This window comes from Cyprinodon tularosa, unplaced genomic scaffold, assembly GCF_016077235.1.
Source record: "Cyprinodon tularosa strain WSP-4 unplaced genomic scaffold, ASM1607723v1 ctg1024, whole genome shotgun sequence".
Lineage (NCBI taxonomy): Eukaryota > Metazoa > Chordata > Actinopteri > Cyprinodontiformes > Cyprinodontidae > Cyprinodon > Cyprinodon tularosa.
This window is the reverse complement of record NW_024037810.1, coordinates 137,429-163,878: the sequence shown is the minus strand read 5'-3', so window position 1 is coordinate 163,878 and position 26,450 is coordinate 137,429. Positions and strand designations below refer to the sequence as shown.

General features: G+C 42.1%; 1 protein-coding gene across 1 annotated transcript in view; it reads right to left on the bottom strand.

Annotated features, from left to right (window-relative positions):
- LOC119780235 (calcium-dependent secretion activator 1) overlaps positions 1–26,450 on the bottom strand; it is a gene marked incomplete at its 3' end in the record, with an annotated part of 164,303 nt that overhangs the window by 8,189 nt on the left and 129,664 nt on the right. Inside the window, exons 20-24 of the mRNA XM_038280190.1 lie at positions 18,928–19,069; positions 10,678–10,833; positions 9,112–9,259; positions 8,855–8,869; positions 2,614–2,688 (exon numbers count right to left, since the gene is read on the bottom strand). Coding sequence (XP_038136118.1) covers positions 2,614–2,688; positions 8,855–8,869; positions 9,112–9,259; positions 10,678–10,833; positions 18,928–19,069 — 536 coding nt within the window. The remainder of the gene's footprint in view (positions 1–2,613; positions 2,689–8,854; positions 8,870–9,111; positions 9,260–10,677; positions 10,834–18,927; positions 19,070–26,450) is intronic.

The window sequence follows — 26,450 nt, the reverse complement described above, 5'->3', positions numbered from 1 at the left end:
AGCTTTTTAGTTTTCTAGTTTTATTTATTTTCATTCCAATTTTGCTGTGTTTTCTACGGAAGAGGATTAGGGCCACTAAAAAAAAAAAGTTAACAGATTTTTTTAATTTTATTTCAGTATAGTATGGGGAAAAGTCAGAATTCTGAGATTAAAGTCAGAATTCTGAGATTAAAGTCAGAATTCTGACTTTTTTCCTATGTTAAACTGAAATAAATTTAAAAATCATTTAACTTTTTTTTTTTTCAGTGGCCCTAATCCTCTTCCGTAGTTTTCTGGATATATTTGAGTTCTTAGGCTTTTCTGTGTTTCCCTCTTGTGTTGGTTTCCTTTTCCTTAGCTCAGTTAGTCCTTCCTCTTACCTAGTCCGTCTCCCCTTGTCTCTCCTCTCCTTTTCCTGACTCCATTTGCTCCTTTCCCCTGATGTCTCCATGGCTCTGGTTAAGTTTTACATTTTATGTTGGATTTTGGATTCCTGCCTCTGTTACCTATGATGATTCATTAAAAACTGCAAGAACTCAGCCTCTACATTTGGGTCCTAAAACCTCAACCAAACCCTGACAATAAATACTAGATTTCTTTATACTTTTTCAATTTACAGTTATTGTGAAGGTTTACATATCCTCCTATTAAAGGAAATTATAAATTCGTACCAGTAATTTAAATAACAGAAAATTGAAAAAAGTAACAATAAATAAAAAATTGACCAAATTATACTATCATAAAATAAAATATCAAATTAGAATTCTTGTTTTAAGATAATAATTCTAAAGAAAAACAGTTTCAGACAAAATAAAGTACCTTGCTCATGAACATTGAACCAATCCTGGAAGTTACAGAAAACACCTGATTTAAACGATTACCGCCTCAACATGTTGCTCATCGAAATTTTACTTCAGGAGCTCCATCAGGCTGGTTTACTTATTTTCTTTTCTTATTTTATCTAAGTATATGCACTGCTTAAAACATCAAGGGAACGCTCAAATAACACATCTTATATCTGAATGAATGGAACATTTTCACTGAATACATTTTTCTGTACATGATCTCTCATCTAATATGTTTCTCTTCTTTAAAGGGATTCACCTTCATTGATTGATTATCAGCTTTCTAGGGGATTCAGATCTTGATAGATTTTAAGGAACTCCAGATCCTTGCAGCTGTACCCTGATGATGTGGTCCTAAAGAGCAGTGGAATGTGCCCTAACCTGATATCAGAGGTTTGATTGTGCTCTCAGAAACTGAACTAGCACTAGACACACACTCAATTAAGGAAGCTATTATTTACTCTGGGCCAAAAAAGGAAGGCGGGCCAAAAACCTCAACAGTGTCCCTTTCCCCTTCATTACATTTGGGTGTAAAAGTACACTATATTGCCAAAAGTATTTGCTCACCTGCCTTGACTCACATATGAGCTTAAGTGACATCCCGTTCCTAATCCATAGGGTTCAATATGACGTCGGTCCACCCTTTGCAGCTAGAACAGCTTCAACTCTTCTGGGAAGGCTGTCCACAAGGTTTAGGAGTGTGTTTATGGGAATTTTTGACCATTCTTCCAGAAGCGCATTTGTGAGGTCGCACACTGATGTTGGACGAGAAGGCCTGGCTCTCAGTCTCCGCTCTAATTCATCCCAAAGGTCAGGACTCTGTGCAGGCCAGTCAAGTTCATCCACACCAGACTCTGTCATCCATGTCTTTATGGACCTTGCTTTGTGCACTGGTGCACAGTCATGTTGGAAGAGGAAGGGGCCAGCTCCAAACTGTTCCCACAAAGTTGGGAGCATGGAATTGTCCAAAATGTCTTGGTATGCTGAAGCATTCAGAGTTCCTTTCACTGGAACTAAGGGGCCAAGCCCAGCTCCTGAAAAACAACCCCACACCATAATCCCCCCTCCACCAAACTTTACACTTGGCACAATGCAGTCAGACAAGTACCGTTCTCCTGGCAACCGCCAAACCCAGACCCGTCCATCAGATTGCCAGATGGAGAAGCGCGATTCGTCACTCCAGAGAACGCGTCTCCACTGCTCTAGAGTCCAGTGGCGGCGTGCTTTACACCACCGCATCCGACGCTTTGCATTGCACTTGGTGATGTATGGCTTGGATGCAGCTGCTCGACCATGGAAACCCATTCCATGAAGCTCTCTGCGCACTGTTCTTGAGCTAATCTGAAGGCCACATGAAGTTTGGAGGTCTGTAGTGATTGACTCTGCAGAAAGTTGGCGACCTCTTCGCACTATGCGCGTCAGCATCCGCTGACCCCGCTCCGTCAGTTTACGTGGCCTACCACTTCGTGGCTGAGTTGCTGTCGTTCCCAAACACTTCCATTTTCTTATAATACAGCTGACAGTTGACTGTGGAATATTTAGGAGCGAGGAAATTTCACGACTGGATTTGTTGCACAGGTGGCATCCTATCACAGTTCCACGCTGGAATTCACTGAGCTCCTGAGAGCGACCCATTCTTTCACAAATGTTTGTAAAAACAGTCTGCATGCCTAGGTGCTTGAATTTATACACCTGTGGCCATGGAAGTGATTGGAACACCTGATTCCAATAATTTGGATGGGTGAGCAAATACTTTTGGCAATATAGTGTATATCTGGAAGTTCGTTACCTTTGCAACTAAAATAGTAATCATCTCCTTCACTGTCTCCTCAATCAGATGGTCAATCTGGGAGTGGTATTGTCTCTATAGAAAAAGACAAAGTATTAGATTTTTTATTAACATACAAAGGAAAAATAGACAACTTTCCATGTTTCTAAATCCATCCATCCATCCATCCATCCATCCATCTTGTCCACCACCATCCCCCTATCCATCTATCATCATCAAATCCAGCATCCATCATCCATCCATCAATCATTCATCCATCCATCATCCATAATCCACCCATCCATCAATTCATCAAATCTTCTATTCATCCATCCATCCATCCATCCATCCATCCATCCATCCATCCATCTTGTCCACCACCATCCCCCTATCCATCTATCATCATCAAATCCAGCATCCATCATCCATCCATCAATCATTCATCCATCCATCATCCATCCATCAATCATTCATCCATCCATCATCCATAATCCACCCATCCATCAATTCATCAGACCTTCTATTCATCCATCCATCTGACATCCATCCAGCCATCAAATATCAATCGTCCACCCGTCCATCCATCCGTCCACTCCTCCATCTATCCATCCTTTGTTCATCCATCCTTCATCCATCCATGAACCATTGATCAATCATCCATCCATTTATCAAACCATCCATCATCGATGCATCAATCTAACCATCCATCCATCTATCTGTTCATCCATCCATACATCCACTGATGAACCACCAATCAACCATCCATCATCCATCTTAAATCCTCTGTTTTACCTTCTACATCCAGATCCAGTTATAACACTTTGAATGATGCACGATTAAGATTTCTTTCTTGGAAGATTACTTTACAAATAAAGGTACAATGGAGGGAAGGAACAACAAAAACGTGATCTAGAAAGGAATTTACAGTGAGGAAAATAAGTATTTGATCGCCCTGCTATTTTGCAAGTTCTCCCATTTTGAAATCATGGAGCCGTCTTCTTAGGGCATGTCCACTGCGAAAGAAATAATCTGCACCCTTTTGAGGTCATTGGCTGCTTAAAGACACCTGTCCACCCCATACAATAAGTAAGAATTCAACTACTATGACCAAGACCAAAGAGCTGTCCAAAGAGACTAGAGACAAAATGGTACACCTCCACCTGGCTGGAAAGGGCTGTGGGGAAATTGACAAGCAGCTGAGTGAAAAAATGTCCACTGTTGGAGCAATCATATCCTTCGGACTGGGGCTCCATGGAAAATATCACCTCGTGGGGTCCTACGAAAGGTGAGAAATCAACCCAGAACTATAAGGGAGAACCTGGGACCAACGTTTCCAAGGTTACTGTTGGTAATACTCATGGTTTCAAAATCCTGTATGGCACGGAAGGTTCCCGTTAAACCAATGCATGTCAAGGCTCATCTTAAGTTTGCCAATGACCATTAGGATGATCCAGAGAAGTCATTTGAGAAAGTCAGATGAGACCAAGATAAAAATTTTTGGTCATAATTCCACTAACTGTGTTTGGAGGAAGAAGAATGATCCCTTCCCTAATGTGAAGCATGGGGTTGGCAGCATCATGCTTTGACTCTTAAGACTCTCAAAGTAAGCAGTTGCATTTTCCCAATGCTGTTATCTTGCTTATCTGTGTGTTGTCTATTCTGAGCCCCTTCTTCATATAATATTATTTCTGAATAAAATTTTGTAAAAATTAAAGGGGTCATACCGTAAAAATTCAAAATATCCACTGGACTTGGTTTTCAAGATTTGAAGACGTTTCGCCACCTCTCCAGGAAGCTTTCTCAATTCAAATGTCTGGATCCGCAGTGAGTTTGAGTCTTATATGGACAAAGCCTTGTATCGCTTGGAAACATGCAATAGAAACCGATGAATGAGTCGTTAGTTCCATCGTTAGCCTGTAATACCTGAACCTGTCTATGATTCTAGGGGTCGGTCGTTAAAGGGGGGATTGTCATTAAGGGGGGGATTGTCTCCTGTAATACCTGAAACCTGTCTATGATTGTTAAGGGTCGGTCGTTAAGGAGGTATTGTTCACCGGGTGGAGCGGGTAGGTCCCTCGTTCCTCTGTGATGGGGTGGGGGGTTTGGTGATATCTGGAAGGGATCATGTCTATGATTGAATTGTATGTTTTTGGAAGCTGGAATCCACCACCTCTGTTTAAAGTTGGTTTTTCTCTCTTAACATAGATGGCTTCCTTCACGCCCCTCTCAAACCACCTATTTTCTTTATCCAGAATATGGACATTCTGGTCCTCAAAAGAATGTCCTTTGTCCACAAGGTGTAGGTGTACTGCGGAGTCTTGTCCAGAGGTGGCCGCTCTTCTGTGTTGGGCCATGCGTCTGTGGAGAGGTTGTTTGGTTTCTCCAATATAAAGATCAGAGCATTCCTCACTGCACTGAACAGCATATACCACTCCGCTCAGATTAGGTCTGGGGGTTTTATCTTTCGGATGCACTAGCCTCTGTTTAAGGGTTTGGTTTGGCTGGAAATGTACTGGGATCTTGTGTTTGGAGAAAATCCTCTTGAGCTTTTCAGACACTCCAGCAACATAAGGGATTGTGATGTTTTTGCGTTTAATTTTCCCATCGCTGTCTTCTGTTGCGTGTCTTTTGGATTTCCTTGCTGATTTGATAAAAGCCCAGTTTGGATATCCACAGTTTCGGAGAGCATCTTTGATGTGTTTCTGTTCTTTTTGCTTCCCATCTGTTTTAGTGGGGACATGTTCTGCCCGGTGTTGTAAGGTTCTGATGACTGAGAGTTTGTGTTCCAGTGGGTGGTGTGAGTCAAAAAGAAGATACTGGTCTGTGTGAGTAGGTTTCCTATAAACTTCAATGTTTAGGCTTCCATCTCCTTCCATGCTCACCAGGCAGTCCAGAAAGGGTAGTTTGTTGTCCTTGGCATCCTCTCTGGTGAATTTGATGTTGCGGTCAACAGAGTTGATGTGTTTGGTGAAAGCTTCCACTTCCTCTAGCTGGATTTTGACGAAAGTGTCATCCACGTATCTAAACCAGTGGCTTGGTGGTATTCCATTGAAAGTGTCTAAAGCTCTCTTTTCCATTTCTTCCATGTAAAGATTTGCTACAATTGGTGATACTGGAGATCCCATTGCGCAGCCATGTTTCTGTCTGTAAAAATTACCTCTGAATTTGAAATAGGTTGTGGAAAGACAAAGGCCCAGTAGTGTGCAGATCTGGTCCGGAGTGAAATTAGTCCTGTTGTTTAAATCACTATCTTGTTCAAGACGTGTCCTGACTGTTTTCACTGCCTCTGTTATAGGTATGCATGTGAAAAGTGAAGTAACATCAAACGATACCAGGGTTTCTCCTGGAGCCATCCTTAAATGTTTGGCTTTGTTGGCAAAGTCTTTGGAGTTTTCTATGTGATGTGGTGTGTTCCCCACCAAGGGAGCTAAGATATTAGTAAGCTGTTTAGCAATGTTGTATGTTACTGAGTTAATGCTGCTGACAATGGGCCTGAGTGGTGCCCCTTCTTTGTGAATTTTTGGAAGTCCATATAAGCATGGAATTTCCTCCCCTGGATATAATCTGAAATAGGCTGTGCTGTTAATTACCTTGTCTTTTTCAAGTTGTTTGAGATAGTCTATTATTTTCTTTTTGTAGCCGCTGGTTGGATCTCTTTTCAAGGATTCATACGTATCAGTGTCCTTCAGTAGAATGATAATTTTGTCTTGGTAGTCTGAGGTGTTGAGGACTACGGTGCATCTTCCTTTGTCTGCTGGTAATATGGTGATGCTTTGGTCCTGGCTCAGGGATGTTATGGCTTTCATTTCCTGGGGTGTGAGGTTGGAAGGAGGTGGTTTGGCGCTGGACAGGGTGGCTGTTACCTTCATTCTGAGTTGCTCTGCCTCCGTTTCAGCCAGGTTGTTGTTCCTGATGGCCGATTCAGTGGTCGTGATCAGTTCCACAATGGGTACTTCTTGTGGAGCAATGGCAAAATTCAGGCCTTTACTCAGTACATCCATCTCTGGTTTTGTCAGTGGTCTGCTAGATAGGTTTTTTACCCACTTGTCTTCAACCTTGATGTTATCCTCCTGAGTCATGTTGCTCTCTTGTTTAAATGCTGCTTTCTGTTGTAATCTTTTGAATTTGGCTTTTTGTCTTTCTTTTGTTTTATGATGTTGTGAAAGCTTGACTTTATTGACCAAAATGGCAACTTCTTCAAACAAGGTTTCGGGGAGAAGTTTGGATAGCTTCTGCCTTGTCTGATCTATTTTGTGCGAGATAGCTTCAATTGTGAAGTGAGTCTGTCTAATCCTCTCACTAAGCAGCTTTTTGTGCGCATTCCTAAGAATCTCTTCTGCCCTGTGTCCTTTGATAGTAGACTTCAGTCTTAGACTGTTGGGAATGAGACCTTGCTGTCTACATCTTAAATTGAAACGTAGATGATTCCTATAATCTGCAAGTTTCCTAAGCAATTTCTCGTACTCACGCGTTATTCCGAGGGTGTCTTTCCCAAAATGGAGTGCAATATGCTGATGAAGGTACCCAGTGGATATTTTTTGAATTTTTACGGAATGACTATGACCTGGATGACTGAGAACCTTCATCAGCATAAAGGGGTCATAGAATGATTCTATCGGGTATCTGGTCCTTCAGGTCTCTAATAGGGTGTGTAACATTGGTTGGGCTGAAAATGGAATATTTGCTGTTCTATAAGCAATAATGCAGCCTGATTAAGAGCTGTATAATGAAACAACAGGTTTTCTTCCTTTTATGGTATGCTCATGAATATTTAGATGAGCTGTGTGCTGATTGGTTTGTTTACAACGAGCCAAGCTGCTGAGCAAAGACGCATCATAGCAACAAGCACTCACTCACTGAAACATTGAAATTGTTTATATGGTAGGGGGACCGGAAGTCCTCCTTTTCCCGGACATATCCTACTTTTCAAACCTAAAACTACAAAGCCCCTCTGATGACATGGTCAAAAAAAAATTTTAATTGTGGCCACGAAGTAGTATTTCGCGGCCATGCAATAACTTTAACGTGCGCACGAAATACTTATTAATAATATCAATAAATCCGCCCCTGTTTTCAGGCTTATGTTAACTGTAATGACTTATCTTGGACAGGCTGCTATGTAAACGGGCCTTTAGTCCTTCGTTTAGCTAGGCTGCGGTTGTTTACACTACGCCTTTTCCACCTAAAATGGCATCTTAGCAACAAATGTCACGTGACTGGCGGAGACCGACTGGGTAAGCAAATCGATTTGCTTACCCAGTTGTCCAGGAATGATATTAATATTATTAAAAAGTATTTCATTATACTTATTGCGTGGCCACAAAATACTACTTCGTGGCCACAATAAAAAATTTTTTTGACCATGTCATCAAAGGGGCTCCGTATAAAACAACTGTCTGGGGAGAATTCAAAAATACCTCCCGGAACTTCTGGGAGACTTGGGATGTCTCTTACTTCTGTTACCCCCAGCCTCCCTCCTCCGACTGAGGACGGGCGGCAACCAAATAAGGCAACATCCCCGAGTTTACGTCAACTCGGTGCTTCGTTTGAATTCGCCTGTTTTATGGTGGAAGTTTAAAATTGTGAGATTTGCTAAAAAAAGAGGTTTTGATGGGGTTTGAACTTCTCTGTACGTCCGTTTCATCTACTGAACTATCGTTATTCATCTATGACAATGGAAACTCTGTGTCGTATTTTATGACCCCTTTAAAAAAGGACACAATAATCGAGAAAAGTTTTCATTTACATACTCGCAATCATTGGATATATAAACTGTGGGTGAGTTCACGCCGATGACAGGAAAAATATAAATAGGGAGAAATCAAAGGATAACAAATGCATTTCATGAAATGAATGGAGAAAGTGAATTACGTAACCTGTTGTTACTTATAAATCACGATAAAAAAACAGTAAAGGACTTAAAATATTTCCACAAAAAGAATATCCTCTCGTGGAGAGTGGCAGAAATACTGTAAGATGGTTTCTTTCTTCTCACAAAACAGTGAATGATTTAGCAATAATAAATTCATTGTCAGTAATTAGTATCAGTCTGGAAATTGTGCAAAACATGAGATCTCTCACTTTCATCCCATGTATATTCAATACCATCTACACATATGGTAATGAAATCCAAACAATTCAAGTGAAGGATGACAGACAGTGAAAACTGATGACTAATTATGCATTTGAGAATTAATGGGGGCCCGGGTGTAGGAAGGATTGCGTGACTTGGGAATTTAATTTGGATGTTAGTCACACTTACCCATTGTCTAACAAACTCCAAAAGGTTGATAGGGATGAAACAAAGAAAATAAGGTGGCAAAAGAAAATGATGAAAATGATGTAGTTTGAATTTACAAATAAAGCTTAAAAGGAAAGCATGTCATACACAACAGAGCAAAAAGAAATTTACACCCTTGCTTTCATATACGCTGCGACCACATCAGCATCAGTTCTTTAGATTGGGCCACATATTATGTGTAAAGTGTACCAAAAAGAAAGAGGAAAGTTCCCCTTTACCTCTTGACTTAGGTCCACAACACACAGTTTGGCTGACTGAGACTTGGCATCCACCATGACATTAAACATGGTGCAGATCGACTGGGGGACTCGGAAATCTGTGGTTCGACTGCTTCTCTGCAGCTTGGCCTCAAATGCTGCCCGTGTTCTTAAGAGAAAAGAAGAATTGAAAAATGTCAAAGCCATCAAAAAAGATTACAACTATGTGGGGTTTTTGGGGTGGGTGGTTGGCGGGTGGGGGGATGGGTGCGTGAGGTGGGGTTCTGGGGGGGGTGCAGTAATTCTTAAGGTAACTCATGAGACATTACAGATGCATAGTCACTTTACATGCCTATACAAAAACAACCAGAACCTTTTGATCATGATAAAATGAGGTCATATAGAGCAGGTGTCCTTACTGTTTTGATAGCCGTTTTTTAACTCTCAAAGAGCATGTAAAGTATAGATAAATTGTATGTTTTTGCGTTTTTTACACATAAGAAATATGTAAAAATATACAGCTAGGTCCACTGAAACTTTTTTTGTTGCAACAATTTAAACGAAAAATATGATGAATGTTATATTCATATTCATATTTTTATTTAAGGTGGAATCAGTGGAAGCTTCGTGCATGTGTGACTCATGTTTAATGGGGAAACAGACAAGAGTCACCCTGATCTCTGACTGCTGGCAAGCTGCAGCTGCTGCGTCAGAGTCCCTGTTTTAAAGTAGGGAGGGGCTGGCTTATTATGCAAACAATATTAGCTGCTAGCATGGTAAGCAAGTGCTCTGTGCTCTATGCATAGTCAACAAAGTCGCCAACAACACAGGAAAAAGTTGCTTGATTTGTTGCTGGTAGCTTTTTTTAAGAAAACAATCCATCAAGGGCTTTTAATAGGCATTAAATATAATAGGCATTATATATAGCATTGGTAACTTAAATGGTACGAATGCACGCCTTCTTATTCTACTTGGCCAGCAGGGGGCAGGCCTTCGCTACAGATAGCTGCATGGTGATGTAAGGCCACACTTTTAGACACAGATTGCAAAGATAAGATGGCTCTTTACACCTGTTGAACAATATATTTATGAAATTTATGAGGTGTTGCGCAAATAATTGGGGAATAATCTTTAGACCTTCTTTATTGGATATCAGCACACAGCATAATGAGCTGACATAAAAAACAAATGTGTGCCATCTGCTGGAAAAAGCCAGTTCTAGGATCTCCTCTAGAACCTCTGGAGATTATATTACAAAGACGGATTTTTTTAATAAAAATTAAGTGTTATGGATAAATGTAAGCATTGTCTTCAGAAGACTGTTAAACACCAACAGACTGTCTTCAGTCAGAGAATTCTCCTGAACCAGTGCAAGACAGACAGCTAAAATCTGAAACAACTTGTTGGAAAAAAACCAGTAAGTAAAAAAAAGACATTCAATTTCCCTTTGGGATTATTAAAAGTGTTTTTGAATGGAATTGAATAATGGGACTATGCACCATTGAAGACATTGTTATAACAGTTTTGTAAACTTGTATTTAGCATTTTTCAAACAGATTTAATAATCCATATTGGAATAATAGTTACCGTTTTATACACGACTCTATCATGTCGCTAGACATCAGCTTCAGTCTGGTTTCCAGGTGTTTGCCGAACTCTTCTTCAGGCCAGTGTAGATCCTTAATGAATGTTTGTAGAGCATCCAGCTTCCAGAAGAGGTCCTCTGAAGTTGCAGAACCATTACTACCGAACCACAAATTACAATCATGTAAACCAAAGCCTTTAAACTGAAATACAATTTAAAAAAAGCTTATGTGGATAGATCAGGGTTGATCAAATTAAATGCGTTCTTGCGGTATATTAATATACAGTACATTTTATCTGTAATTGTAATTATATCTGGTATTTTCAATGTGGAAAAAAGCTAATTGAAAGAGATTCGTTAACAATGCATAATTAAACATCTTCATGCCATTCAAAAATGAATACAGCTTTAAAATTTAGGGAAATACAAATAAAATTGTGAATAAAGCAGAATCATAAAAATCATTCAAAAGATTAAGCCATGCTGGATAAAAGTGTGAGAACATTCTTGGTTCTGTTAGGTTTTCTTTTGAGTATTCAGTTTAACTTTGCTCCATGTTTTCTAGTTTTATTGGTTTGATTCTTATTTTGTTTTGTTTCTGATTACGTTTCACTTCTTAGGTTTTTATCTGTTACCCTCTTGTGTTGGTCTCCTTTTCCCCTAGCTCCTTAGACTGCTCTCTTCTACTCGTTAGTCCTCTCTTTGTTCAGTTAACCATAAATGCTCTCCTTGTGCAGTTCCTCAGTGCTGGTTCCTCATCTAACTTCGTCTAACTCCGTCTTACTGTCTTACCTCATCGTGATTGTTTTCCCCTGAAGTCTCCATGGTTCTGGTTTGTTTTCCTTTTTTCATGTTTGATTTGTTGGATTCCTGCCTGCCAGTTGTTTATGAACCTTTCATTAAATTTACAAAACTCACCTCTGCCTTCCTGCCTCTGCATTTGGGTCCTCAACGACAACCAATCATTGACAGAAGGAACCAGCCAACATAGACCCAGCAGAGCCACCTCAGGTTAAGGCAAGTGAACTTATAAAACTCCTAATCCAAACAATAGATTACCTTTCCACTGTCTCTCCACCTTGGCAATAGGTTATGACTACAGAAGGAGTACTAAGGAAACTTCAACAGTATCCAGAGCTCCAAGCCTTCTTCCTTCAGCCAGGATACATAGGCTTAGTAGAGTGGAACATACAGGATGCCATCTCTCAGCTACTCAAAAGACCTCCACCACCCAAACCATCACTCTGTGACATTCAAACTCAGCAGTCAATCACCTCCGACCCTGTACCTCCAACATCTCCAGCTCTTGGTCTTCCCCTGCCATCTGCTTCCACCAGGTGAAAACGCCGCCAGGGGAAGAAGACCACTTCCTCTCCGACGGGTCAGCCTGACGCCTCCAACTCCTCTCTGGCGGGCCAGCCTGATGCCTCCACTCCCTCTCCGGCAGGTCAGAGCCAGAGCCCTTTAGCGTTCCACATCCCGAGCAAGAGCCCTTTGGTGGGCCAGATCCCCTAGCCCTACAGCTCATTAATGGGCCAGATCCCCTAGTGCCAGAGCCCATTAGTGGACCAGATCCCCTAGCACCAGAGACCATTAGTAGGCCAGATCCCCTAGCACCAGAGATCATTAGAGGGCAAGATCCCCTAGCACCAGAGACCATTAGTAGGCCAGATCCCCTAGCGCCAGGGTCCATTAGTGGACCAGATCCCCTAGCGCCAGAGTCCATTAGTGGACCAGATCCCCTAGCGCCAGAGTCCATTAGTGGACCAGATCCCCTAGCGCCAGAGTCCATTAGTGGACCAGATCCCCTAGCACCAGAGATCATTAGTAGGCCAGATCCCCTAGCGCCAGAGTCCATTAGTGGACCAGATCCCCTAGCACCAGAGATCATTAGAGGGCAAGATCCCCTAGTGCCAGAGCCCATTGGTGGACCAGATCCCCTAGCACCAGAGACCATTAGTAGGCCAGATCCCCTAGTGCCAGAGCCCATTAGTGGACCAGATCCCCTAGCACCAGAGACCATTAGTAGGCCAGATCCCCTAGTGCCAGAGCCCATTAGTGGACCAGATCCCCTAGCGCCAGAGTCCATTAGTGGACCAAATCCCCTAGCCCCACAGCTCATTAATGGGCCAGATCCCCTAGCACCACAGACCATTAGTAGGCCAGATCCCCTAGCGCCAGAGTCCATTAGTGGACCAGATCCCCTAGCCCCACAGCTCATTAATGGACCAGATCCCCTAGCACCAGAGACCATTAGTAGGCCAGATCCCCTAGCCCCACAGCTCATTAATGGGCCAGATCCCCTAGCGCCAGAGCCCATTAGTGGACCAGATCCCCTAGCACCAGAGACCATTAATAGGCCAGATCCCCTAGTGCCAAAGCCCTCTAGCGGGCCAGAGCTCTTTAGCGGGCCAGATTTCGAGTCAGGGACCATTAGCAGGCCATATCTAGTGCCCATTAGTGAGCTTAAGACCCCTAAGCTAGCTCTGTGCCGTCCAGAGACGGCAGGTGCTCCAAGCCTCCAAGAGCTTATTCCTGAGCCACAGTAAGCGGCCCCCTCCGAGGTTCCTGAGCAGCAGTCTGCGTCCCCCGAGGCTGCTGGTGCACCCTCGAGAGGCCCTCCTTTGTCGCCAGCCCCACGGCCGCCCGCCAGAGACCCTGTCCCATCTCTGGCCCCACAGATGGCCTCCAGAGACTCTGCTTTGTCTCCGGCCTCGTCCCGTTTCGGTTGCCCTCACCCATGTTTGGTCGGTTGTTTTGATTTTTAGACTCTGTTTTTTGGTTTCATCTTTAATTTTTTGGATTCCTGCCTCAGTTGTTTATGAACCTTTCATTAAATCTACAAAAACTCACCTCTGCCTTCATGCCTCTGCATTTGGGTCCTCAACCAATCCTTGACACTTTTATTTATTTCATAGGATCAATCATACATAAAGGGCTTTAGTTGCGCTTGCTGTGGCCTGCGCATTAAAAAGACATTATGCAGAATGTTGTGTTGATTGATGGTAAATATTAAGCAGGTTGCACCTCTTTCCTTCACCAGTAGTTTTTATTGACTGTCTTTCTTCCTCTGCTGGATATGTTTTGACACCACTTTCAGATCAAAGGTTTTTTTTATTATCATAACCTATTATCATAATTCTTATTCTTTATTTTTCATTCTGCAAACACGGCATGTACAGCTGTTGTGATTTATTTCCCACTTCTTGGGTTTACTGGTCCTTAATTTATGTTGCTCAGCTCTAGTATAGATATACAGCTGCACTAACAGAACCATGGCCTAGATTGCTAATATGTAGAAAAAAAGTTATGGGTCCTGAGACGGACTCTTGTGGAAAACCTCTAGCCTTGATGTCCGACCACAAGATTAGACAATCTTCAAACCCAACCACGTCGCATACTTTGGATGGATCTATAAAGGGACGCAGAATTGTTGTTACTATAAACAATACAGTCTCACTCCAAACTCGTCCCATTATGACTCTTGGTCAAGTCCCCAGTGTATCAGATGCTGACCAGTAGGGATACCCCTCTCTTCAGTAATTTACAGGCTGTAGCAGGAACTTCTAAAGAAGTTTCCATGAGCTGGTAAGTAAAAACGTACAACAAAACCTTCCCTAAGGGGTAATCTAATGTCACAGCTCAGATAATACAAGATGGCGGTGCCCTTGTTTTAAAGAACATAAACACTACTACATATTTTTGTTCTTACAACAATAAATTTCATGTTTGTCATGTAATTTTTGGTGAGGGGAGTGGCGGCATAGTTGTAAAGGCATTGCGTTTGGAATCCAGAGGTTTTGAGTTTAAGCCCCACTCCCACAGACTGCCACTCTGGGTCCCTCAACGAAGACCCTTAACCCCACACTGCTCCCTGGGCGCCACACTATGGCCTTGCTCCCCAAGGGGATGGGTTAAATGCAGAAAGTGAATTTTGTTGCTGTTCTTGTGACAGTGTAATGACAATAAAAAAAACCTCTTAACCTAAAGAAACAGTATGTATATATTTCTGTTACCACTCACTTCTAAAAGTACCAAACTAACTTTGTAGGCTGAAGTTCAATTGTTCTTTTTGCCGCAGGTCACGTGATACACTGTCCACAACCTGTCATTCACTCTGCGCGTTAAATAGTGATGCAAGTTGTACCCCATTGACCAAGCGTCAATGTGTGACGAGTTGGGAATGAGAATGTGTTACTATAAAGAACTTCACAAATATTATTTATGACCTTTAGAGAATTATTAATTGCATCATGTTTTTTCTAAGCGTGATACGATATTCAAATATGAATAATCCTTAATCTGTTCGTTTATTATGTTTTCAAAGAAAATCGAGTATTTTAGCAAAAATACTCGATTTTGAAATAGTTTGTGATTATTCAATATGGTCATATCTTCATCTTTTCATTAAAGTAAAACAAAGGCAGATTTTAAAATGTTATGGATATTGTTTGGTTGAATGGATACATTGAAAATATTTGTCATTGGTGTATCAATGATGTCAGCAGCAAAAGGCAAATGTACATCTGCACAATACTGTGTCTTAAGACATGTCTACCTCCTCAGCATGTTTGCAACCTCTCGTTATAGTGACCCACCGTCAGAGTGTAATGGCCGGTCAGCAGTTATAAACAGTGAAGTTAAAGACACTCTGAGCAGCTTTAGCCTGTAGTCTGTTTGCCAGACTCCAAAGGACTGATTCTGCTGACAATCTATGCCACCTTGTCAGATTGTCCTTACCGTAAGGCACCAGCATCAAACTGCTTCCAGAAAGGGTCATGTGGCTGCAGGTTTTCTTTCCAAGAAAACAATAGCACACCAGATTCCAGTCATATCATCAAGTCATCATGTTCAGATTGGACTCCCTTGATGAGATGACTGGAGTCTGGTGTGGTATTGCTTGGTTGGAAAGAAAACCTGCAGCCACACGGCCCTTTCTGGAACCAGAAAGCTGTAAGGTGTTCAGATAGCGTTATCTATCTGCTACCTCTCATGTAACATCAGTTTGCACATGCACATTGCCACAAGGTAAGCCAGGATAGAGAGAAAACTAGAATAAGGAAAGGGATTTGGACGCTCATTTGGCCTTTCGGCATTTTCTTCCATCATATAAAATTTCTGACGTGTCTAACTCTTGTGAGGTAAAAGACCCATTTACACAACCTTATTGAAACCGTGCCAAGATTGGTCCGAGCATGGTAACCGAGATAACTGTAATGTAGTGTAAATGGCACGCACAACTAAACTAGACCACGCCAGACATAACCGAACCACTCAAAACTGTACTAGTTCATCAGTAGGGCCTGCCGCGGTTCACTTCTGGCTCGGTTCTCCGAGAACAACGAGCGCATTAGCAGACCGTGTCATCTCCTTACAGTAAGCCTCTGTAATCATGAAATTTCAGACATTCCTAAAAATACTAGCCTGCCTACAGTGCCACTCGATTTCCAATGATGATTCTGCTTAGCAGTGTGATGAACCTCAACATCTGTCATTGTTTCCTATCGTTTGTCGCATCCACTAGCCTGGGTGCCATTCCGAACTTAGTCCCGCAAAAAAGGTTTGAGGTCGGGAAGTTCGGTCTGGCATTGCTCCATAGTAGCGCGAGTATGATCGCTCACTCTCTGGTGATCCAATCAAATTGTCAGGGCGGGCTTTATACGATGATGGACAGATGATCAACAGTAACGTAATCAACCACGTCACCAAAGCGCGCTAGGGTGACAACAACAATGGCTGCCGCTGGAGAGTTTAGGTGAGTAGATTCTGCTATTAGGTCTGTTCTAGAAGATATCGGCAGCAAATTAATTTTAAAAGAGGAACAGAGAAACGCGATCAAGGATCATCTTCTTATTCTAGGCGTGCAACTGCACACTTTGATTTTTGTTGACAACAACTATGCGTCGCTTAACATACGTCCCGCACTCCGTTGCTCTTATTGGTTGTAGGTCTATCCAATTGAGTGCAGAGGCATTTTTTTTCCTGTTTCGTTCAAAACACGCCCCATAATCACAGCTCTATGGAGCAGCATCAGACTCATTCTGACTAGAATTGAGTCGGACTACGTCAGGCTAAGCATCCACCCCCCAAAAGCGACTTTGTCATGTAAATTCACCAAAGGCTGCCTTTTTTGCCTCACTCTCCGCAAACAACGACATATCACAATTATAACCAAACTTCCTGTCACCGTGGTGATTTGCTTGTTTACCTCTAAAAAACAGTAGTAAAGTAGATCGTCACTAGGAGGTGAGTAACTGTGCTAGCATGTTGTGAAAACAGTTGTAAGGAACCAAGCTCAGCACAATTAACTGATCCGACCTTGGTCCGAACTCAGCACGGATCGGTTTTCAGAGGGTAGTGTAAATGGGGCTATAGTTGGTATTGCCAATGTATTTAACTGGCCTCGACAGAACCAACCAACCCTGTGACGTCACAAGCTTAGATCACTACAAGATGGCGGTACCCTTGTCTAAAATTACTATTAACAACTATGTTTTTCTATATTACAGCAATATTTTTCTCATTTGTCATATAATTATTAGTGATGTTAAGACACAATCTTAATACAACCTGAAAGTATGCATTTCTAACTTGTGGTAAGAGGAATTTATCTCTCCCTTACTGAGCAATTGGTGGGGTAAATCCAGCTGTTTAGAGCATTAATCACACTGTAAAATTCTGGCTCCTTATCTGTTGGGGACATTTTGGGGGAGTTGGTGGAGTTTATATAAGGTAGTTTTAAGATATTTCATCTTTTATATTCCAGGTTTGCTTTTTATATGATTTTAATTTCACTTTTTTGTGGCACTTTGAGAAGTGTAATTATAATGTTTAACATTAGTAATTAAATAATTAATTGTCACCATTATTATCTTTACCTATACCTTAGGACTTCATCTTTCTAAAGGCTCCCATCAAGCTAGCACATACAGTCTGCTCCTTTTCGGAGGACAGAAACAAACCAATTTGCACATCTTATGAGACCCATCTTTGTCATTCCACGTGATTCATACTTCATACGGGCATTTCTCCATTTTTTTTTTGTCTACACATATAATCACTCCTAATTTAGAAACTCAGGAGATTAGGCCTTTAGTAGTTTGAAGCATCCAGACACATTAAATCTGACCATTCTTACATTTGTTACATTTTATTTTTTTGTTTGGTTTTAGAAGTTGTACAAATGTTATACATTTTACTTTGTCTGTTAATAAAGAATATCCCATGTTTGTTTGCATTTGCATGTGGTAAAATAAAAGCTATGTACATGATATAACGATATTGTTATGATTTAAAGGAATAGTACACCCAAAACATGATTAGCCTTCATTTTCTACTCCCCCCCATGCTGAACAAAACTCTGGAGTACTTTTTTGATATCTCAAATGCATCTGGAGATCTGGGAGGCTTCTTGCTGTCTGCTGACATTCAAATAATGGAGGTCTATGGTGCCCGAGACAGAAAGGTCCATAAAAGTCCACAAAAAACGTGTCAATATTCCTCCATACTGCTCGTCCAATGATTCCAAGTGTCCTGAGTGGGTAGCGTCCATAATTTACTCGAAACGAAGTCATTTAGAATGTTTTTAGAGCATAAACAGTAGTTTATAGGATTTCCTGAAAGCGCGCGCCTGCGAGTTCACGAGTCTACGGAAACCGCGGCAGACCAAACCAGCGCATTCAGCTCGGCAAAGAACTCATGCTCTTCCTCAACACTGAAGTCCTCAGACATTTTTCTTTCGTTGCTTCTTTCTTTGCACAGGTAAACAGCACATTTCTTCTTCTACGCTTGCATTATCAGCAGAGCAGACGCTGAATGCGCACTTTCATCTGGTTTGGTCTGCCGCGGTTTCCGTAGCGTCGTGAACGCGCTTTCAGGAAATCCTATACACTACTGTTTATGCTCTAAAAACATTCTAAATGACTTCGTTTCGAGTAAATTCTGGACGCTACCCACTCAGGACACTTGGAATACATTGGACGAGCAGTATGGAGGAATATTGACACGTTTTTTGTGGACTTTTATGGACCTTTCTGCCTCGGGCGCCATAGACCTCCATTATTTGAATGTCAGCAGACAGCAAGAAGCCTCCCAGATCTCCAGATGCATTTGAGATATCAAAAAAGTACTCCAGAGTGTTGTTCAGCATGGGGGTGAGTAGAAAATGAAGGCTAATCATGTTTTGGGTGTACTATTCCTTTAATCTTGGATGATTAATTTTAGTCACAACCCACAAAAATGGATGTACTTACTTTACAGGTTCCCAGGACTCTCTCTCAAAACCTCTATGAATGGACTGGGCAATGGATGACTCCATCAGGTCCACATATCGCACAACCAGAGGGGCATACAGGTCCTGTAGGTGTTTATGAAACTTCCCATTGCACAGGTTATCTAAAGGATCAAAGGGTGTGAGAAAAATGGTACAAACAATTTATACGTTTTGGAGCCTGAAACATCTATTTTCTCTATTGTTTTCTTAATCAGCAGTTTTAGTTTCCAATATTATGCTCTGCTTAGATTTATTTATGTGAAGTCGGGAGAAGGGGGACTTTAAATCGCATGATTAAGATCAGTTAGACAAAAGAAAAATTCCTAGTTTTTGGTCATTAGTGCTTATTTATAGAACCTATTATTACTGTATGCAGGACAAAACATTCATTTTGTCTTTATTCCATCTTTTTTTTTTACATATATAACATATGGGGGCTGGCCCACACGATGATCTTGATTAAGACATAAATAAATATTAAATTATAAAATCAAAATATTTTAGTATATTTTTTAGATTTGCAAGATAAATATTTAATCTTTAATGATGAACAAAGCTGTTTTGTTCGTTGTTGGATTGGTCATGTATTTCCACCCTGGGGCGCAAAAATCTTTGTCCATATACTCTGGTTTAAAGTTGTTCATGCGCAGTAGCACCTCTTCAATGCAATAGATAAAACCATCCTGGGGAACAGCTCTCCTGTGCCCAGAGTTAAAGCAACTCTATTTGCACACCACCTCCTGCTACAGTGCTCAGAATGCGGCTGATTGACAAGTTCATAGAATTATTTAGCAGCAAGGCTTGGCTAACTGCATGCAGTAAGGCTAACACTTTATTCTGCTTTCCCTGCCTCCTTTTTCAAACGTCAGTATCTGACCCAGAATCAATTAAGACTATTAGGACTATGACTGATTTAAAACACCTTTAAGACATCTTATACACTCACCGGCCACTTTATTAGGTACCCCATGCTAGTAACGGGTTGGACCTCCTTTTGCCTTCAGAACTGCCTCAATTCTTGGTGGCATAGATTCAACAAGGTGCTGGAAGCATTCCTCAGGGAGTTTGGTCCATATTGACATGATGGCATCACACAGTTGGCTGGACATCCATGATGCGAATCTCCCGTTCCACCACATCCCAAAAATGCTCTATTGGATTGAGATCTGGTGACTGTGGAGGCCATTTGAGTACAGTGAACTCATTGTCATGTTCAAGAAACCAGTCTGAGATGATTCCAGCTTTATGACATGGCGCATTATCCTGCTGAAAGTAGCCATCAGAAGTTGGGTACATTGTGGTCATAAAGGGATGGACATGGTCAGCAACAATACTCAGGTAGGCTGTGGCGTTGCAACGATGCTCAATTGGTACCAAGGGGCCCAAAGAGTGCCAAGAAAATGTTCCCCACACCATGACACCACCACCACCAGCCTGAACCGTTGATACAAGGCAGGATGGATCCATGCTTTCATGTTGTAGACGCCAAATTCTGACCCTACCATCCGAATGTCGCAGCAGAAATCGAGACTCATCAGACCAGGCAACGTTTTTCCAATCTTCTATTGTCCAATTTCCATGAGCTTGTGCAAATTGTAGCCTCAGTTTCCTGTTCTTAGCTGAAAGGAGTGGCACCCGGTGTGGTCTTCTGCTGCTGTAGCCCATCTGCCTCAAAGTTCCACGTACTGTGCGTTCAGAGATGCTCTTCTGCCCACCTTGGTTGTAACGGGTGGTTATTTGAGTCACTGTTGCCCTTCTATCAGCTCCAACCAGTCTGGCCATTCTCCTCTGACCTCTGGCATCAACAAGGCATTTCCGCCCACAGAACTGCCGCTCACTGGATGTTTTTTCTTTTTCGGACCATTCTCTGTAAACCCTAGAGATGGTTGTGCGTGAAAATCCCAGTAGATCAGCAGTTTCTGAAATACTCAGACCAGCCCTTCTGGCACCAACAATCATGCCACGTTCAAAGTCACTCAAATCACCTTTCTTCCCCATACTGATGCTCGCTTTGAACTGCAGGAGATTGTCTTGACCATGTCTACATGCCTAAATGCACTGAGTTGCCGCCATGTGATTGGCTGCTTAGAAATTAAGTGTTAACGAGCAGTTGGACAGGTGTACCTAATAAAATGGCCGGTGAGTGTATATTTTATTTTGTATATAAAGTCTATTTTGAAGTTGTAGCCCCCCCCTGGAGAAAACTCCATCAGCAGCCACTGTATATAATATTTCTTTTTCCCAGGCTTGCCACACAAAAGGTCAGAGTTTTATGGTGTTTCTAAATTCAACACATCAAAAACATTTCCTCCAGTCTCTGCCGACTCCCAACTGATAAAAAGGCAACACTGACAAAGACCACAGGAGATAAAATGGAGGCAAGTGTGTGCTAATGTGATGCCTCACGGCTCCATGCAGCGTGTCTGCTTTTTCCTCTCCTCTCTCTTTGTTTTTCTCTCTCCCTCTGAGCATGTGTTTGTGCGTTTGTGTTTGTGTGTTGGCATTTGAGTCAAGGTCGATGATACACAGTAGGTGCGATGTTTGTTGTTTGCCCTGATTGCCACACTCCAAATTAGCCACTTGAGCGGCTGCTGTCCACTTTGATGTGTTGTGTCCAGGAGTATGCTTGCAGGGTTTGCAATGGCAAAACTACGACTACTTTAGACCTCATTAACTCCTCGAATGGCAGCTTGACTTTGGTGCCTGTCTACTACTATGGCTGTTTACTACATTAATGTGCTTCTTTGGGGCAACAGAACAGATTACCTTATGTGGTAAAGATGTCCCTATGATAATACATGTAGCTAATGTTTCTTTATTTTTTTGCAGATAATGGTTCTGCTATAATTATACTGATACCGTTGCTGTGTGAATAAACACTAATATAAAAAGGGAGGGTTTTAAGGATTTAAAAGGAAAGCAAATAAGGTTGCTGCCTCCGAACCCCTGCCCTGGATAAAGCGGAAGTGACTGGAATAAAAATGGAGTTTGGTTATGGCACAGTTTTTACAAGGTTTAATTTTTTTATTTAAATCAATTTAATATGAATTTTCATTGCTCAGGTTTTTTAATGCTAACTTTTTATTTATTATTCATATATTTAATCATTTTATTAAAAGCTACTTATCTGATTTTCTTTTATAATTAATCTCTTTATTGATTTATTTATGCTTATTTATCTAATCTTTTTATTTGTAGTAAAATGTTCACCATGCCTTTAAAATCAGCACATCATTTGACCAGCTTCCTTGTTATGCACAGTTTTTGCCAAAACCACAGGTCACACTGTCCACTAAAATCTTCATGGAACAATCATGCTTCTATTGACTCAGTCCAAATTTGCTGCAGTTATAGTTGAGATGTACATCTATACAGTCTGAGGCTTTAAAAAAGATCAAGCGGGGATTTCTTGGTGTTTTGCAGTGTTTTATTTAGAAAGAAATTAGGCGGAACTCAAAAAAATATATTTCCCTGTTCAATCGGTTATAAATACAAACATTTACCATGGTGGTTGCACTTTGAGAGTATTCTTTAAGGATTTTGTGTCATATAAATACTTATTTTTATTTCCATTTTATTAATTTACAGCTATACTTAAATGTAATCAGACAAGTGAGACACCTGCTGTCTTGAGTGGAATTGAATACTGTTGATAACCAGAGAGAGATGAGAAATAGAGTTTACAACTATTGAAATCACCAATTAAAACTGGGGCCCCATGTGAATGACCCAATTCAAACTGCTGCTCATACTTCGCTGCCACTTGGTGGAGCAGAAAGGCACAAAGGAAAATGTTTCCAAAATTGCTTGTAAGATAACCATGCCTTAAAGTGTCATACTCCCAGGCCTGGGTGCAGGCCGGGTTTTTCCTTTTTTTTCTCTCTGCAGGGCTTGACGGGCAGCTGCTCCTCATCAAGCCGATTCCCACCTTTTTTAAGGAGCTGGAACCAGGAGGAGGGCGTCAGTTCGTTAATGCTCCAGCGTTGGTACAACTGATCCTGAACCAAGCCTAGCTCCTTAGCTTTGCCTGAACCTAACCCTGTCCTCTCTGCTCCTTCTAGAACCCAGGATTCCAAGCCTTGAAACCACTCCAGAGACCTCTCCGCTTTGGACTCCCATTAGAGGTGTTTTCAGTCAGCCTCTAAGAACCAGTGAGGCTTCGGGCCTCAGAGCCATAATTGCCCTCCTGCCTGAGCTCACCTCCCTGTCCACCCTCAGACACCACCATCTGATCTCACCCACCGGACCTGCACCATTCGCCTGGACCACTGGTCACCATCATCCCAAGACAGACGCCAAGCCGCCCTCTCTGTGAGTCTCACACATCCCTCACTCTTCAACCAGCACCGAACTGTTGCTCACCTGTCACCAAACCTCTTCCAGCAGTATCCTAACAACCCTGCCTGCCGGACTTCACTCTGTACAACCACAAATCTTCAATAAAACCCTTAACTGATCCTTGCCTCCGTGATTGCTCCTATTCAGAGTCTGAAAACCAAAATATGACATAAAGAGAATAAGCAGTTCAGTTTTGGGGGGATACTGTCGTCCTCCCAGAATAGTTGCTGCACAACGATTCAAAGATGCACAGAAAAATAACTCTTCCCTGTTTTGTCCTGAAGTCTCATTAGCAAAGAACCCCTCCAGGTTGATTAGAGGAATTAAGCCAGGTCTCTGTGATAAAAGGCAGCACGACCCCTGTTACTCAGAAGGTACTTTGGTGTTGACCAGGTGGGCGTCCATATTAAGATTTAACCGAGGAACAATTGGCTTTTAGTTGGAACAGCTCACTGACGCATGTCTACCCGGGTCAAATGACTCGGCAAGAGACCCGTGTTAAAACCGCCTCGGCTCTGATTGGCATGCTGTGGGAACACCAGTGCTTGATTGACCCGCTAAATTATATCACTCCATCGAACGCAAGATATGGACCTTAACACGCTACACCGGTTGCTTTTGATCTAACAAACTGAAACGACTCTGTTTACATTCGATAATTCAATAATCGAACTAAACAATATTGCACACTGGCTACTCCCTGGCTTCCTTCCATGTTGCTCTCTATTGTTTACTTTCCTGATATCTGTCACACTGGTGACATCATCAATGCTAACACAGCGTGATGATGTCAGCAGACATGCAGTGGTAGGGGGACAGAGGCCACTCAGGTGCATGGCCTCTGTCTCATTGGATTAGACCCAGCTTTTTTTGCCAGTGGAAAGGGAGCCAAATGCCAATTGTTAGCAGTCGAGCCATGCTTTAAAAAAAAGCATTACCTCTGTAATTTTGGTGGGAAAGAGGCTTTAGAAATTGCGAGTTGCATAGCAGAACACAAGGCAAGGAAAGCTAGCTGTTGAAACACTAAGTCTATATGCAAGTCCTTCTAGAGCTAGAAGAAGTTGGTCAAGGGCCAAATGGTGGTAGCTACGAGATACTAAGACATTTGGGAAACTGGGAATCCTATTGTAACTGATTGGCCTCTTAATGTTAACTTTTACCACAAATTTAAATTGTATCCATTAACTCACCCAAACAGACACTCATTAGTACAGAGATAGGTTGACAGGACATAATTTGTTTTGTTTAGTTCCTCTCAAATAACACCAGGATATGCATAAGAAAAATGTATTTATTTCTTGCTTTTTAACTGACTGCCTATGTTGTGTGTTTTCTGTTACGTGTTTGAGTGGAGTAGTGCTGGTGATGCTGAAGAGGGTAAAGACTGGTTGCTACAGGTCAGCCATCTCTTTAATGAACTGCATGCTCTTGCCTGCAGGAACACAGAGAAGCAGACTGTGGTCCTGTAAAGGATACACTTCAGTGTTCACAATTGTGGGCTCAATCTAGAGGGTGCTAATTGTCCCTGGGGAATGTGTCCCCTTTATAGTTTGTCAGTTGGGAGTCAAGGAGAAGGCAAAGCGTCGTCCACTTATGTGGCTGAACCGAAAAGACTGCAAATAGCTTGTTATGCTCACTTGTTAGTGTCATCAAATTGGACTTCTGATTTTTCTTCACATTTTCAGCTCTGTGAAAATAGCAACTGCAGTGCATAGCAATGTACGTGGTTACACATGGTAGCTTATAAAAAAGAAATTGCAGGGCACTGGATAGAGTACTGACAAAGAACAAAACAAACATACTGCTGTCGTTTTTAAGAAAAAATATGGTAGTCATAAAGTTTCTAATCCATAAATGCTTTGGAAGACTTTTAAAACCCTATGTGTTTATATGAATAATGCTCTACCAAAATGAAAACAGCAGCATATCACTTCGGTATTAACAAAGACAAAGCTAGAAAGAAAAACAGCTGCACTTAAACACAACAACAACATGACTTCCGGTTTGAACGTCACCGTGATGGCCACGCTGTGAACGGGCTCCCGAGAGAACCTAAGAAATTGAAAACCCAACCCCACTCAAACGAGGAAAACATATCTATAAAGGTGAAAAAAAACTGGGGTGAGCGAAATACTTCAAAACCGATGCTTTGTGGTGACAAAAGCGAGCGTTTAAAGTTGAGAAAATATCGCTAGCATTTCAGCTAATGCTAATCGCTATTCATTTCGAATGCCTGCCTTGAAGAAATACCGCTGCATTCTCTGACTTGAGCTAAGCAACCAACAGAGACACTATGGCTGAATGGGAGACCGTATTGCAGGAATTAAAAGGCTTCCGACAAGAAAATAATGCACATTTGGGGGAAATCAAAGATGAAATTCGTAAGGTAAACGCCAGACTGGATGAGGCTGAGGATCGGATTGAAAAAGCGGAGGAGAGGATTTTAACCACGGAGGACGCTGTCACTGAAATAATGAAGCTACAGTTAAAGCTGGAAGATAAGCTAATGGACTTAGAAAGCCGTACACGAAGAGAGAACATACGCATTTATGGTGTGCCCGAGGCGGCAGAGCGGGACACGGCATCGATGGGTGACTTTGTAGAGAGGTTGCTCCGTGAGGGCTTGGCGCTATCACCAGAAGAGCTCGACATACACATCGAACGGGCTCACCGCTCTCTAGGCCCTCCGCCCCCAACCGACGCTCCCCCGCGATCTATTATTGTGAAGTTCCTCAGTTTTAAAACCAAAGAACTTATCCTTCGCAAGGCATGGCAGAAAAGAGGATTTACTTGGAACGGCAGCCAAGTGAATTTGGACCATGATTACCCTCCTCTGATTCTGAAAAAATGAAGAGAATACGCAGACGTGCGCAAGATCCTGAAGGAGCAACAAATCCCTTTTCAGACCCTCTTTCCTGCCCGGCTGAGGGTGAAATATGGCGATGAAACAAAGGTCTACAACACGGTGGTGGAAGCTACCGAAGACATGTCCAGTAGAGGCTACGCTGTGCGGGTCGTTAAGTCACCAGAAACGGTCCTGGAACAACTGGAGCAGCTGACCTGGAGCAGAGTACGCGGCGGACCGAGGAGTGGGCCAGCAAACAAGAGACAGGACCCCGCAGCCGGCTACAAAGAAAAACTCAGAGCCTTCAAGAGGACATCTCC